General features: G+C 45.9%; 1 protein-coding gene across 4 annotated transcripts in view; it reads right to left on the bottom strand.

Annotated features, from left to right (window-relative positions):
• Positions 1-637: 637 nt before the first annotated feature.
• KLHL24 (kelch like family member 24) overlaps positions 638-11,106 on the bottom strand; it is a 61,870-nt gene continuing 51,401 nt past the window's right edge. For 3 of the 4 annotated variants that reach the window (XM_054682392.2, XM_054682393.2, XM_016942374.4), the window contains one exon: positions 638-935. In XM_054682392.2, the coding sequence (XP_054538367.1) occupies positions 930-935 (6 nt within the window). In that variant the 3' untranslated portion in view covers positions 638-929. The remainder of the gene's footprint in view (positions 936-11,106) is intronic. The other variant, XM_063807372.1, reaches the window with a different exon arrangement.

The raw sequence follows: 11,106 nt of genomic DNA, 5'->3' as shown, positions 1-11,106 counted from the left end.
GGTGAGGTTGCCATGAAAGAGTACAGTTCAGAGAGATTGCATAGTCACAGCCTACAGATGTCACATTTTGTTTTAAATGAGCCAACATTTCAAACATTGACAAATTTCACATAATACCCTGAATTTCTGCTTCTATGGAAAATCAGAAACTGTGGTAACCTGGCCATACATTGTTATTTTTTATTTTATTGTTATTTTTGGGGGGATGAAGTCTTGCTCTGTAACCCAGGCTGGAGTGCAGTGGCACGATCTCAGCTCACCGCAACCTCTGTCTCCCAGGTTCAAGCAATTCTCCTGCTTCAGCCTCTCGAGTAGATGGGATTACAGGCATGCCACCACATCTGGCTAATTTTTGTATTTTTAGTAGAGAAGGGGTTTCGCCATGTTGGCCAGGCTGGTCTTGAACTCCTGACCTCAGGTAATCCGCCCACCTCGGCCTCCCAAAGTGCTGAGATTACAGGCGTGAGCCACCGCTCCCAGCCCATACATTGTTATAATTGGATATTAGCTATTAATAACACTACTTACCAGGCAGTGCTCCAAGCACTTCACAAATTTAATCTTTGTAACAACTTTATTATTATCATTCCTACTTTATTTTATTTTATTTTTTATTTATTTTATTTATTTATTTTTTGAGACGGCGTCTCGCTCTGTCGCCCAGGCTGGAGTGCAATGGTGTGATCTCGGCTCACTGCAACCTCCGCCTCCTGGGTTCAAGCGATTCTTCTGCCTCAGCCTCCTGAGTAGCTGGGACTACAGGTGCGCGCCACCACGCCCAGCTAATTTTTAAAATATATTTTTAATAGAGACGGGGTTTCACCATGTTGGCCAGGATGGTCTCAATCTCTTGACCTCGTGATCCGCCTGCCTCGGCCTCGGCCTCCCAAAGTGCTGAGATTACAGGCGTGAGCCTCCGCGCCCGGCCATCATTCCTATTTTAAATAAGAGAAAAATGAAGCATGAAAAGGTTGAGTAATTTAGCTGTGTCAGACAGCTAAGAGTGGAGCTGGGTTGTAGACCCAGGCAGTCTGCCCCCAGGGCCTGAGAGTTTAGCGGCCATACCAGGAAGCAGCTGGAAAGCTGCAGTCCTACTTAGAGAAGCCCCATTACCTTCAGGGCAAAGGTCCCATACCAAGCCCTAGTGTTTTCCTAACACCTTCCTCCATCGCAGTCTGAGCGTGAGTTTGTTTTACTCACACTGCTGTTTTCTGATACCAGAGAATTATGTCTCTATACCCATGACAAGTAGAAAATGAAAAATATTCAATTAAGATACAGCTGGGAGTGGTGGTGTGTGCATGTAGTCCCAGTTACTCCGGAGGCTGGGGCAGGAAGATCGCTTGAGCCCAGGAGTTCCAGGCCACCCTGGGCAATATAGTGAGAGACCCTATCTCTCTTTTTTTTTTTTTTTTGAGATGGAGTCTTCGCTCTGTCGCCCAGGCTGGAGTGCAGTGGTGCGATCTCGGCTCACTGCGAGATCCGCCTCCCGGGTTCACGCCATTCTCCTGCCTCAGCCTCCTCAGTAGCTGGGACTACAGGCGCCTGCCACCACACCCGGCCAATTTTTTTGTATTTTTTAGTAGAGACAGGTTTCACTGTGTTAGCCAGGATGGTCTCAATCTCCTGACCTCGTGATCCGCCCACCTCGGCCTCCCAAAGTGCTGAAAATCAGTGCTCACTGCAGCCTCAACGTCCCGGACTCAAGCAATCCTCCCACCTCAGCCTCCGGAGTAGCTAGGATTGATTGCCAGGGTGGTCTTGAACTCCTGGGCTCAAGCAGTCCTCCCGCCTTGACCTCCCAGAGTATTGGGATTACAGGCATGAGCCACTGCACCTGGCTGATTCTTGTCTTACAGACTTTTTTTTTTTTTTTTTTTTTTAAGAGACAGAGCTCTTGCCATGTAATGCAGGCTAGATCGAACTCCTGAGCCCAGGAGATCCTCCATGTCTCAGCCTCCTGTGTAGCTGAGACTACAGGTCCTTGCCATCGTGCCCAGCTTCTCTTGTAGACTCTTAACTGGGAAAGGAGAATGGGTGGTTCCGATTGCTCACCAGTCTGTTAGTAAACGGTGAGAGTGGGGTGGGGAGGGTGAATGTTTTTATTATTTATTTATTTATTTATTTATTTATTTATTTTGAGATAGAGTCTCACTTTGTCGCCCAGGCTGGAGTGCAGTGGCACGATCTCGGCTCACTGCAAGCTCCGCCTCCCGGGTTCACGCCATTCTCCTGCCTCAGCCTCCCGAGTAGCTGGGACTACCGGCGCCCGCCACCACACCCGGCTAATTTTTTGCATTTTTTAGTAGAGACGGGGTTTCACCGTGTTAGCCAGGATGGTCTCGATCTCCTGACCTTGTGATCCGCCCGCCTCGGCCTCCCAAAGTGCTGGGATTACAGGCGTGCATCACTATGCCCTGCTAATTTTTGTCTTTTTCGTAGAGACGGGGTTTCAACATGTTGGCCAGGCTGGTCCCAAACTCCTAACCTCAGGTGATCTGTCCGCCTCGGCCTCCCAAAGTGCTAGGATTACAGGCTTGAGCCACCACATCCAGTGGAAAAGTAACTGTTATTAAATTTAGTACAGAAGGTTCCAGGAATGCTGACGCTGACCCTGGAAAAGAAGTCCGGTGGCTGGGAGTCCTTCTGCTGGGAGCTGCTGCCCAACAGATTGAGGGGCTCAACGTGCGGGGAAGAGGGCATCAGAGGAACTAGGAAAGCTTGAGAAGGATGGTGGATCCAAAGCTCTGCCTGACAGTGGGAGGGGGAGGCTGGCTCAGTTGGAAAATTGTTGCTAGACTCTGACCCAGAAGTACCCAGTATCCCAGCCTCCTTCCTGGGAAGACCAACGTCCCTTTCTAAGTTTCACAGGAATGGGACCCCCGGGGACGCTTAAGGTGCTGAAATACCCCCACCTGAATGCAGATACTAATTAGACTTGTAAAATGAGAACTCCACTTCTTAATACCCCCAATAAAACTGTTGTCTGGGCTTGGTGGCTCACGCCTGTAATCCCAACACTTTGGGAGGCTGAGGTGGGCAGATCACGAGGTCAGGAGTTTGAGACCAGCCTGGCCAAAAGGGTGCAACCCTGTCTCTACTAAAAATACAAAAATTAGCCGGGCATGGTGGTGGGCGCCCTATAATCCCAGCTACTCAGGAGGCTGAGGCAGGAGAATCGCTTGAACCCGGGAGGCGGAGGTTGCAGTGAGCTGAGATTATGCCATTGCACTCGAACCTGGGCAACACAGCGAGACTCCATCTCAAAAAAAAAAAAAAAACTGTTAAAAGTTAGTGCCTAGGAATTACAATCAGGCTGTTAAAAATAAATGATTGTGCCCAACTAGGCCCAAATGAGAAACCAAATGTCTAGTTGGCCTATTAAGATTTTGGCAAAACCATATCCCACCCTTGTAGATGGACCCTATCATACCCCAAAAGAGCCATGCAATGTGCTTCTCCTATGCTATATACTGAATGTTTGTGCCCTCCAAACTTCCTATGTTGAAACCTAAACCCCAATGTGACAGTATTTGCAGGTGGGGCCTCTGGGTGGTGATTAAGGTCTTCAGGGTGGAGTGCCCTTTCTAAATTTTTTTTTTTTTTTTTTTTTTGAGACAGAGTCTCGCTCTGTTGCCTAGGCTGGAGTGCAGTAGCATGATCTCAGCTGACTGCAACCTCCATCTCCCGGGCTCAAGTGATTTCCAGCTAATTTCTGTATTTTTAGTAGAGACGGGGCTTCACCATGTTGGCCGGGCCGGTCTCCAGCTCCTGACCTCAGGTGATCCGTCCACTTCGGCATCCCAAAGTGCTAGGATTACAGGCGTGAGGCACTGTGCCCGGCCACCCTTTTAAATTAAAAAAAAAATTTTTTTTTTAATTTGAGATGGAGTCTCACTCTGTCACTCAGGCTGGAGTGCAGTGGCACAATCTCGGCTCACTGCAACCTCCACCTCCTGAGTTCAAGTGATTCTCCTGCCTCAGCCTCCCAAGTAGCTGGGATTACAGACACACGGCACCATGCTTGGCTCATTTTTTTTGTATTTTTAGTAGAGATAGGGTTTCACCATGTTGTCCAGGTTGGTCTTGAACTCCTGACCTTAGGTGATCTGTCTGCCTTGGCCTCCCAAAGTGCTGGGGTTACAGGCATGAACCACCTTGCCCAGCTTTAATTTTTTTTTTTTTTTTTTTGAGACAGAGTTTCCCTCTTGTTGCCCAGGCTGGAGTGCAGTGGTGTGACCTCGGCTCAACGCAACCTCCGCCTCCCGGGTTCAAGCAATTCTCCTGCCTCAGCCTCCCGAGTAGCTGGGATTACAGGCATGCGCCACCATGCCTGGCTAATTGTGTGTTTTTTGGTAGAGATGGGGTTTCTCCATGTTGGTCAGGCTGGTCTCGAACTCCCAACCTCAGGTGATCCACCCACCTCAGCCTCCCAAAGTGCTGGGATTACAGGGGTGAGCCACCACACTCAGCCTGCCTTAATTTTTTTTACTGTAGGGTCTTGCTTTGTTGCCCAGGCTGGCATGCAGTGGTGCAATCATGGCTCACTGCAACCTCGACCTCCTTGACTCAAGCGATCCTCCCCCTCAGCCTCCCAAGTAGCTGGGACCACAAGTGTGCACCACCACGCCCAACTAATTTTTAAAAATTTTTTGGTAGAGGCGAGGTCTCACTATGTTACCCAGGCTGGTCTCAAACTCCTGGCTTCAAGTGATCCTCCTACCTCAGCTTCCCAAAGTGCTGGGATTACAGGCATAAGCTACCATGGCTGGCCTAATGCCCTTATTTAAAAGGTCCCAGAGTACCCCCTTACCCCTTCTGCCAGGTGCGGACACAGCAAGAAAATGGCTGTCTGTGAATTAGGAGAAGGGCCCTCACCAGACACTGAATCTGCTGGTGCCTTGATATTGGACTTCCCAGCCTCCAAAACTGTGAGAAATTTCTGTTGTTTATAAGCCACTCAGTCTAGGGTTTTTGGTTGTAGAAGCCCAAATGGACTAAGACATCCTCCATGTGGATTGTGCAGTATCCACAGAATACAAACACTGGGGGCAGGGCATGTTATTATTTATTTTTTAAAAAATGGATATTTATCCCAGAAGGAATCTTTCTATAGCTAGAACTAGTTGGTTTCTCTGCATTTGTTTTACATAAAAATAGAGCCGCTAGATGTCAAGAATGTCATTTATTGCTGATAGGAATATAAAAGGGTACAGCCACTTTGGCAAACAGCTTGGCAGTTTCTCAAAATGTTAAGCATGTAGTTACCATGTGACTCAGCAGTTTCATGCCTATGTAAATATCCAAGAGAAATGAAAGCATATGTCCACACAAAGTTTGTACACAAATGTTCATAGCAAAAAGTTGTATCTCAATGGAGTTGTTAAAAAAAAAAAAAAAAAGAATGCCGGCCAGGCACGGTGGCTCACGCGTGTAATCCCAGCACTTTGGGAGGCCAAGGCGGGCAGATCACGAGGTCAGCAGATCGAGACCATCCTGGCTAACACGGTGAAATCCTGTCTCTACTGAAAATACAAAAATATTAGCTGGGTGTGGTGGGGGGGCGCCTGTAGTCCCAGCTACTTGGGAGGCTGAGGCAGGAGAATGGCGTGAACCCAGTAGGCGGAGCTTGCAGTGAGCCGAGATTGCACCGCTGCACTCCAGCCTGGGCGACAGAGCAAGATTCCGTCTCAAAAAAAAAGAAAGAAAGAAAGAAAGAAAGAAGTCTGGGCTCTTTGGCTCATGGCTGTAATCCCAGCACTTTGGGAGGCCGAGGCAGGCAGGTCACCTGAGGTTGGGAGTTTGAGACCAGCCTGACCAACATGGAGAAACCCCATCTCTACTAAAAATACAAAACAAGCTGGGTGTGGTGGCACATGCCTGTAATCCCAGCTACTCGGGAGGCTGAGGCAGGAGAATCGCTTGAACCGGGGATGTGGAGGCTGCAGTAAGCCAAGATCGTGCCATGGCACTCTAGCCTGGGCAATAAGAGCTGAACTCTGTCTCAGAAACAAATAAAAAAAGAAGCCTGTGGACGTGGACTAAAAAATGTCTGAAAATTACTTCTAAATGTAAGGTAAAATAGGAAATTTTAGCTGTAATAGCATGTCTCTTATGAGTTGGTTCTGGTGGAATATGGATGATGTAAAAACAGGGAGTGTACAAAAATGGGTTTACTTAAACATTTGGGTCAAGTCTTTAAAGACTGAAGACTTCTGATTTTAATTTGGTTACAATTATTTACATCTTTAATCAGTTTTTAAGTGTCCAGTTAATATAATACTGAGATATATTCATTTATTATTGTATTAGTATTGTATTAGTATTAGTTTTCACACTGCTAATAAAGACATACCTGAGACTGGGTAATTTACAAAAGAAAGTTTATTAGACTTACAGTTCCACGTGGCTGGGGAGGCCTTACAATCATGCCGGAAGGTAAAAGGCATGTCTTACATAGCAGGAGACAAGAGAGCTTGTGCAGGGAAACTCCCGTTTTTTAAAACCATCAGATCTCATGAGACTTATTCATTCTCATGAGACCAACATGGGAAAGACCCGCCCCCATGATTCAATCACCTCCCACCAGGTTCCTCCCACGACACATGGAAATTGTGGGAGTTACAATTCAAGATGAGATTTGGGTGGGGACACAACAAAACCATATCAATTATTTTAGATTGGACTTCAGCTCTGTTTTGTGAAAGATACTGACACTATTGCTGAGTTTGTTTGTTGGCAGAAGTTTTAATATCCTTGGTGGTATTTACTTGTGTTACCCTATGATAACTTTCATCATAATCTTTTCTTATTTTATGGCCTAGATAGGCCATAAATTCCCCAGTCAAGGGGTATAGTCCTGACTGTAAATAGCCCTGATTCCCAATATGAGAAGAGTTTCGTGGCCTAGACTTGAGTGTGTCCAAAACAAATAATGTTGCATTTATCAGGTTTCATGAATTCATTACTGCCCAGAGTACAATTCTGTTGCCCCTGTTCCTAGAAGTCTTACTCTATCTTCACAATTGGCCACCCAATGGCAGATTTGTGGGATGTTGCTGCATAATCATATCTCAGATTCCTCCAGTGCCAGCAAACAAGGGATTGTGGTTGGGAAGAACACTCTTCCATAACTTGACTTTGGCAGGGAGATACACTTCATGTATGATGACTTTTATATCTACAAACATCTCCAAAATCCTTTTTTGTATGACCATTATGTTCCTCCTTCTCTGCTTTATTCATATGTTCAGAATAAACTCATCTAGATTTGGTGTTCCCCAATTGAGCAGCAGATAATGTCAGAACAGTCATTGTTGGGGCTCAAAGTGCCAAAATATGGCACTTTGACATGCTGAACTGAAGAAGAAGCCTCAAGGTCTCTGTCTCTCAATCCTTTGTCTCTCCCAAAGCACAAGATGAAGTTGTTCTCCGAAGTTCCCTTATCTACCTAAAGTCTGGACCCACCAAAGATGAAAACAATTACCGCTCGTCCCTTCCCCGAGTTTTCGTTAAGTGAACTCATATTGCAGGAAGAAAGACTGAAGTCTGTTAACGCACTGAACAGACTTTTGTCACAAACCATTGTCTACTCTGCAGGCCCAACAGACTTTTGTCCCAGGCCATTCAAAGTTCTACAAACCCATTGAATTCCCTTAAAAATCATTTACTGCTCACACCTGTAATCCCAGCACTTTGGGAGGCCAAGGCAGGTGGATCACGAGGTCAGGAGTTCGAGACCAGCCTGGCAAATATGGTGAAACCCCATCTCTACTAAAACCCTATCTCTACAAAAATTAGCCAGGCATGGTGGTGCATGCCTGTAATCCCAGCTACTTGGGAGGCTGAGACAGAAGAATCGCTTGAACCCAGGAGGCTGAGGTTGCAGTGAGCCAAGATCGTGCCACTGCACTCCAGCCTGGGTGACAGAAAGAGACTCCGTCCCAAAAAAAAAAAAAAAAAAAAAAAAATCATTTACTACCTCCCTGAAATCACCCACACTTCCTATCTCCCTTTCCCCTAAGAAGGGTATATGACATTCTCTACCCCATTGCATAGTGGGGTAATTACGTTGTGATTCTTCCCTGTGCACATTAATAAACGTGTATGCCTTTTCTCCTATTAATCTCCCTTTTGTTTTCCCTTGGACCCTACATCATAAATGTGCCTAAAGAACTGTTCTCATTATAAAAAAAACAAAAAACAAAAACAAAAAGAGAAGAAACTATCAGAGAATTTTCCTTGCTGCTTTGTATTCTATTTGCTATAGATAAGACCATGTAGAGTATTTGGGTAGCCAGAGTTTGTATATTGAATGAGTCTGAGTTTTTGTGACCCAAAATGCAGGCAGTCTGTTTTAAAGGAAAAAATCTTAATATTGATTGATATGATAATCTGATAGCTGGGAAGGCTCATATGATTTTTCTGACTCTTAATTTATACTCCTTGTACAATGCTGATATCTATATTTTGTATAGGAGATTTATGTGAGCTGGGCATTGTGGCTCATGCCTGTAATCCCAGCACTTTGGGAGGCCAAGGCAGAAGGATCACTTGAAGTCAGGAGTTTGAGAGCAGCCTGGGCAACATAGCAAGACCCCCTGTATCTACAAAAAATTTAAAAATTAGCTAGGCGTGGTGGCATGAATCTGTAGTCCTATAGCTACTAGGGATGCTAAGGTAGGAGAATCACCTGAGTCCAGGAAATTGAGGCTGCCATGAGCCATGATTGTGCCACTGCAGTTCAATCTGGGTGACATAGTGAGATCCTGTCTCGAAAAAAAAAAAAAAAAGATCCTAACATAATTAGGAGGAAACTATCCCTTCTGTCTCCATTATCAGTTAATAAATAGCAGAGAAGCAGAAGACAGGTATAGTCCATTTCCCTCCACATTCCATTAAGACAGCAGGTTATTTTTGTTTGTTTTGAGACAGAGTCTCGCTCTGTTGCCCAGGCTGGAGTGCAGTGGCTCGATCTTGGCTCACTGCAACCTCCGCCTCCTGGGTTCAAGCGATTCTCCTGCCTCAGCCTCCCCAAGTAGCTGGGACTACAGGCACACACCACCATGCCTAGCTAATTTTTGTATTTTTAGTAGAGATGGGGTTTCACCATGTTGGCCAGGATGTTCTCAATCCCTTGACCTCGTGATCCTCCCGCCTTGGCCTCCCAAAGTGCTGGGAATACAGGAGTGAGCCACTGTGCCCAGCCAGGTCATTTTTTTTAAAACAGAAAATTTAAAGTATAATACAAGAGGCTGGGTGCAGTGGCTCACACCTGTAATCCCAGCACTTTGGGAGGCTGAGGCGGGAGGATCACGAGGTCAGGAGAGCGAGACCATCCTGGCTAACACGGTGAAACCCTGTCTCTACTAAAAATATAAAAAGAAAAATTAGCCGGGCGTGGTGGTGGGTGCCTGTAGTCCCAGCTACTCAGGAGGCTGGGGCAGGAGAATGGCGTGAACCCAGGAGGCGGAGCTTGTAGTGAGCCGAGATCGCGCCACTGCATTCCAGCCTGGGCGACAGAGTGAGACTCTGACTCAAACAAACAAACAAACAAACAAAACCAAGAGGCTCCTATTTATCCATTGTCCAAGGTTTCTCAAATATGATCCAATGAATACTTTTAATTCTTTCAATTCCTTCCCTGCCTTTGCACTTTGCATTTTTGTCCTGGGCCAGCTGCATGAAGTTATGTGCTGCTCTTGTGTGTGAGAACTATGTTCACCCTTCAGTATACACTGCATAATCTCATCTCCTTACAAGAAGCCTGTAAGGTAAGTATTATGGTTACATTTCCTAGAACCAAACGAGTGAGACTGAGAGAGGTAAATGGCTCTACAGCGGAGAACTGGTTGGAATCAGGTCTGATGAAGCCCGTGCATTTTACAGATGTCTACAGAGGCATTAAGTCAAATGAAAATACCTGTAACATTAAAAACCACTCTAGGGGCTGGGCACAGTGGCTCACACTTGTAATCCCAGCACTTTGGGAGGCTGAAGCGGGCAGATCACTGGAGCCCGGGAGTTTGAGACCAGCCTGGACAACATGGCGAGACCCCATCTCTACAAAAAGAATAAATAAATAAAAATAAAGGCCAGGTGTGGCGGCGCTCACCTGTAGTCCCAAGTACTTGTGTGGCTGAGGTGGGAGGATTGCTTAAGCCTGGCAAGTTGAGGCTGCAGTGAGCCATGATCGTACCACGGCACTCCAGCCTGGGTGACAGGAGTGAGACCTTGTCTCAAAAATAATAACAAGATGAAAACCCTAATTGCCATTTTATTTTGATGGCAAAACTCTAAAACTAAGCATAAAATCTAAGCATATTATGTGCTTCTATAATGTTTTTATGTATTTTCAAAAATATACTTTTGCCAATGCAAATTCAGACATTGCCTCTCCAGTAAATAATAACCCTAGGCTGGATGTGGGGTCTCATGTCTGTAATCCCAGTGCTTTGGGAGGCAGAAGCATCACTTAAGGCCAGGAGTTGGAGACCAGCCTGGGCAATATAAGCTTGTCTCTACAAAAAATAATTAGCCAGGCGTGGTGGCACACACCTGCAATTCCAGCTACTTGGGACCCCAAGAGTTCAGGCTACAGTTAGCAATGATGGTGCCACCGCACTCCAGCCCATGGATGACACAGTGAGACCCTGTCTCAAAAAAAAAAAAAAAAGATAACTCTATGCTTTTTAAAAAATTTTCTTTGAAATAAATTAAGTCCTGTCAATGTGAGAACCAAATCAAAAGAACGTTAGGTTGCAAATGTTATAGGTTACCTTGTGTTAATTAAAAAAATTTTTAGGCCAGGCGCGGGGGCTCATGCCTGTAATCCCAGCACTTTGGGAGGCCAAGGCAGGCAGATCACAAGGTCAGGAGTTTGAGACCAGCCTGACCAACATGATGAAACCCCGTCTCTACTAAAAATACAAAAATTAGCCGGGCATGGTGGCATGCACCTGTAGTCCCAGCTACTCAGGAGGCTGAAGCACGAGAATCGCTTGAACCCAGGAGGCAGAGGTTGCAGTAAGCCAAGACTGTGCCACTGCTCTCCAGCCTGGGTGACAGAGTGAGACTCCGTCTCAAAAAAAGAAAAAAAAAAATTTT

The sequence above is a fragment of the Pan troglodytes genome, chromosome 2 (assembly GCF_028858775.2).
Source record: "Pan troglodytes isolate AG18354 chromosome 2, NHGRI_mPanTro3-v2.0_pri, whole genome shotgun sequence".
Lineage (NCBI taxonomy): Eukaryota > Metazoa > Chordata > Mammalia > Primates > Hominidae > Pan > Pan troglodytes.
The sequence above is the reverse complement of the archived record's forward strand: the minus strand, read 5'-3'. Positions and strand labels throughout refer to the sequence as shown.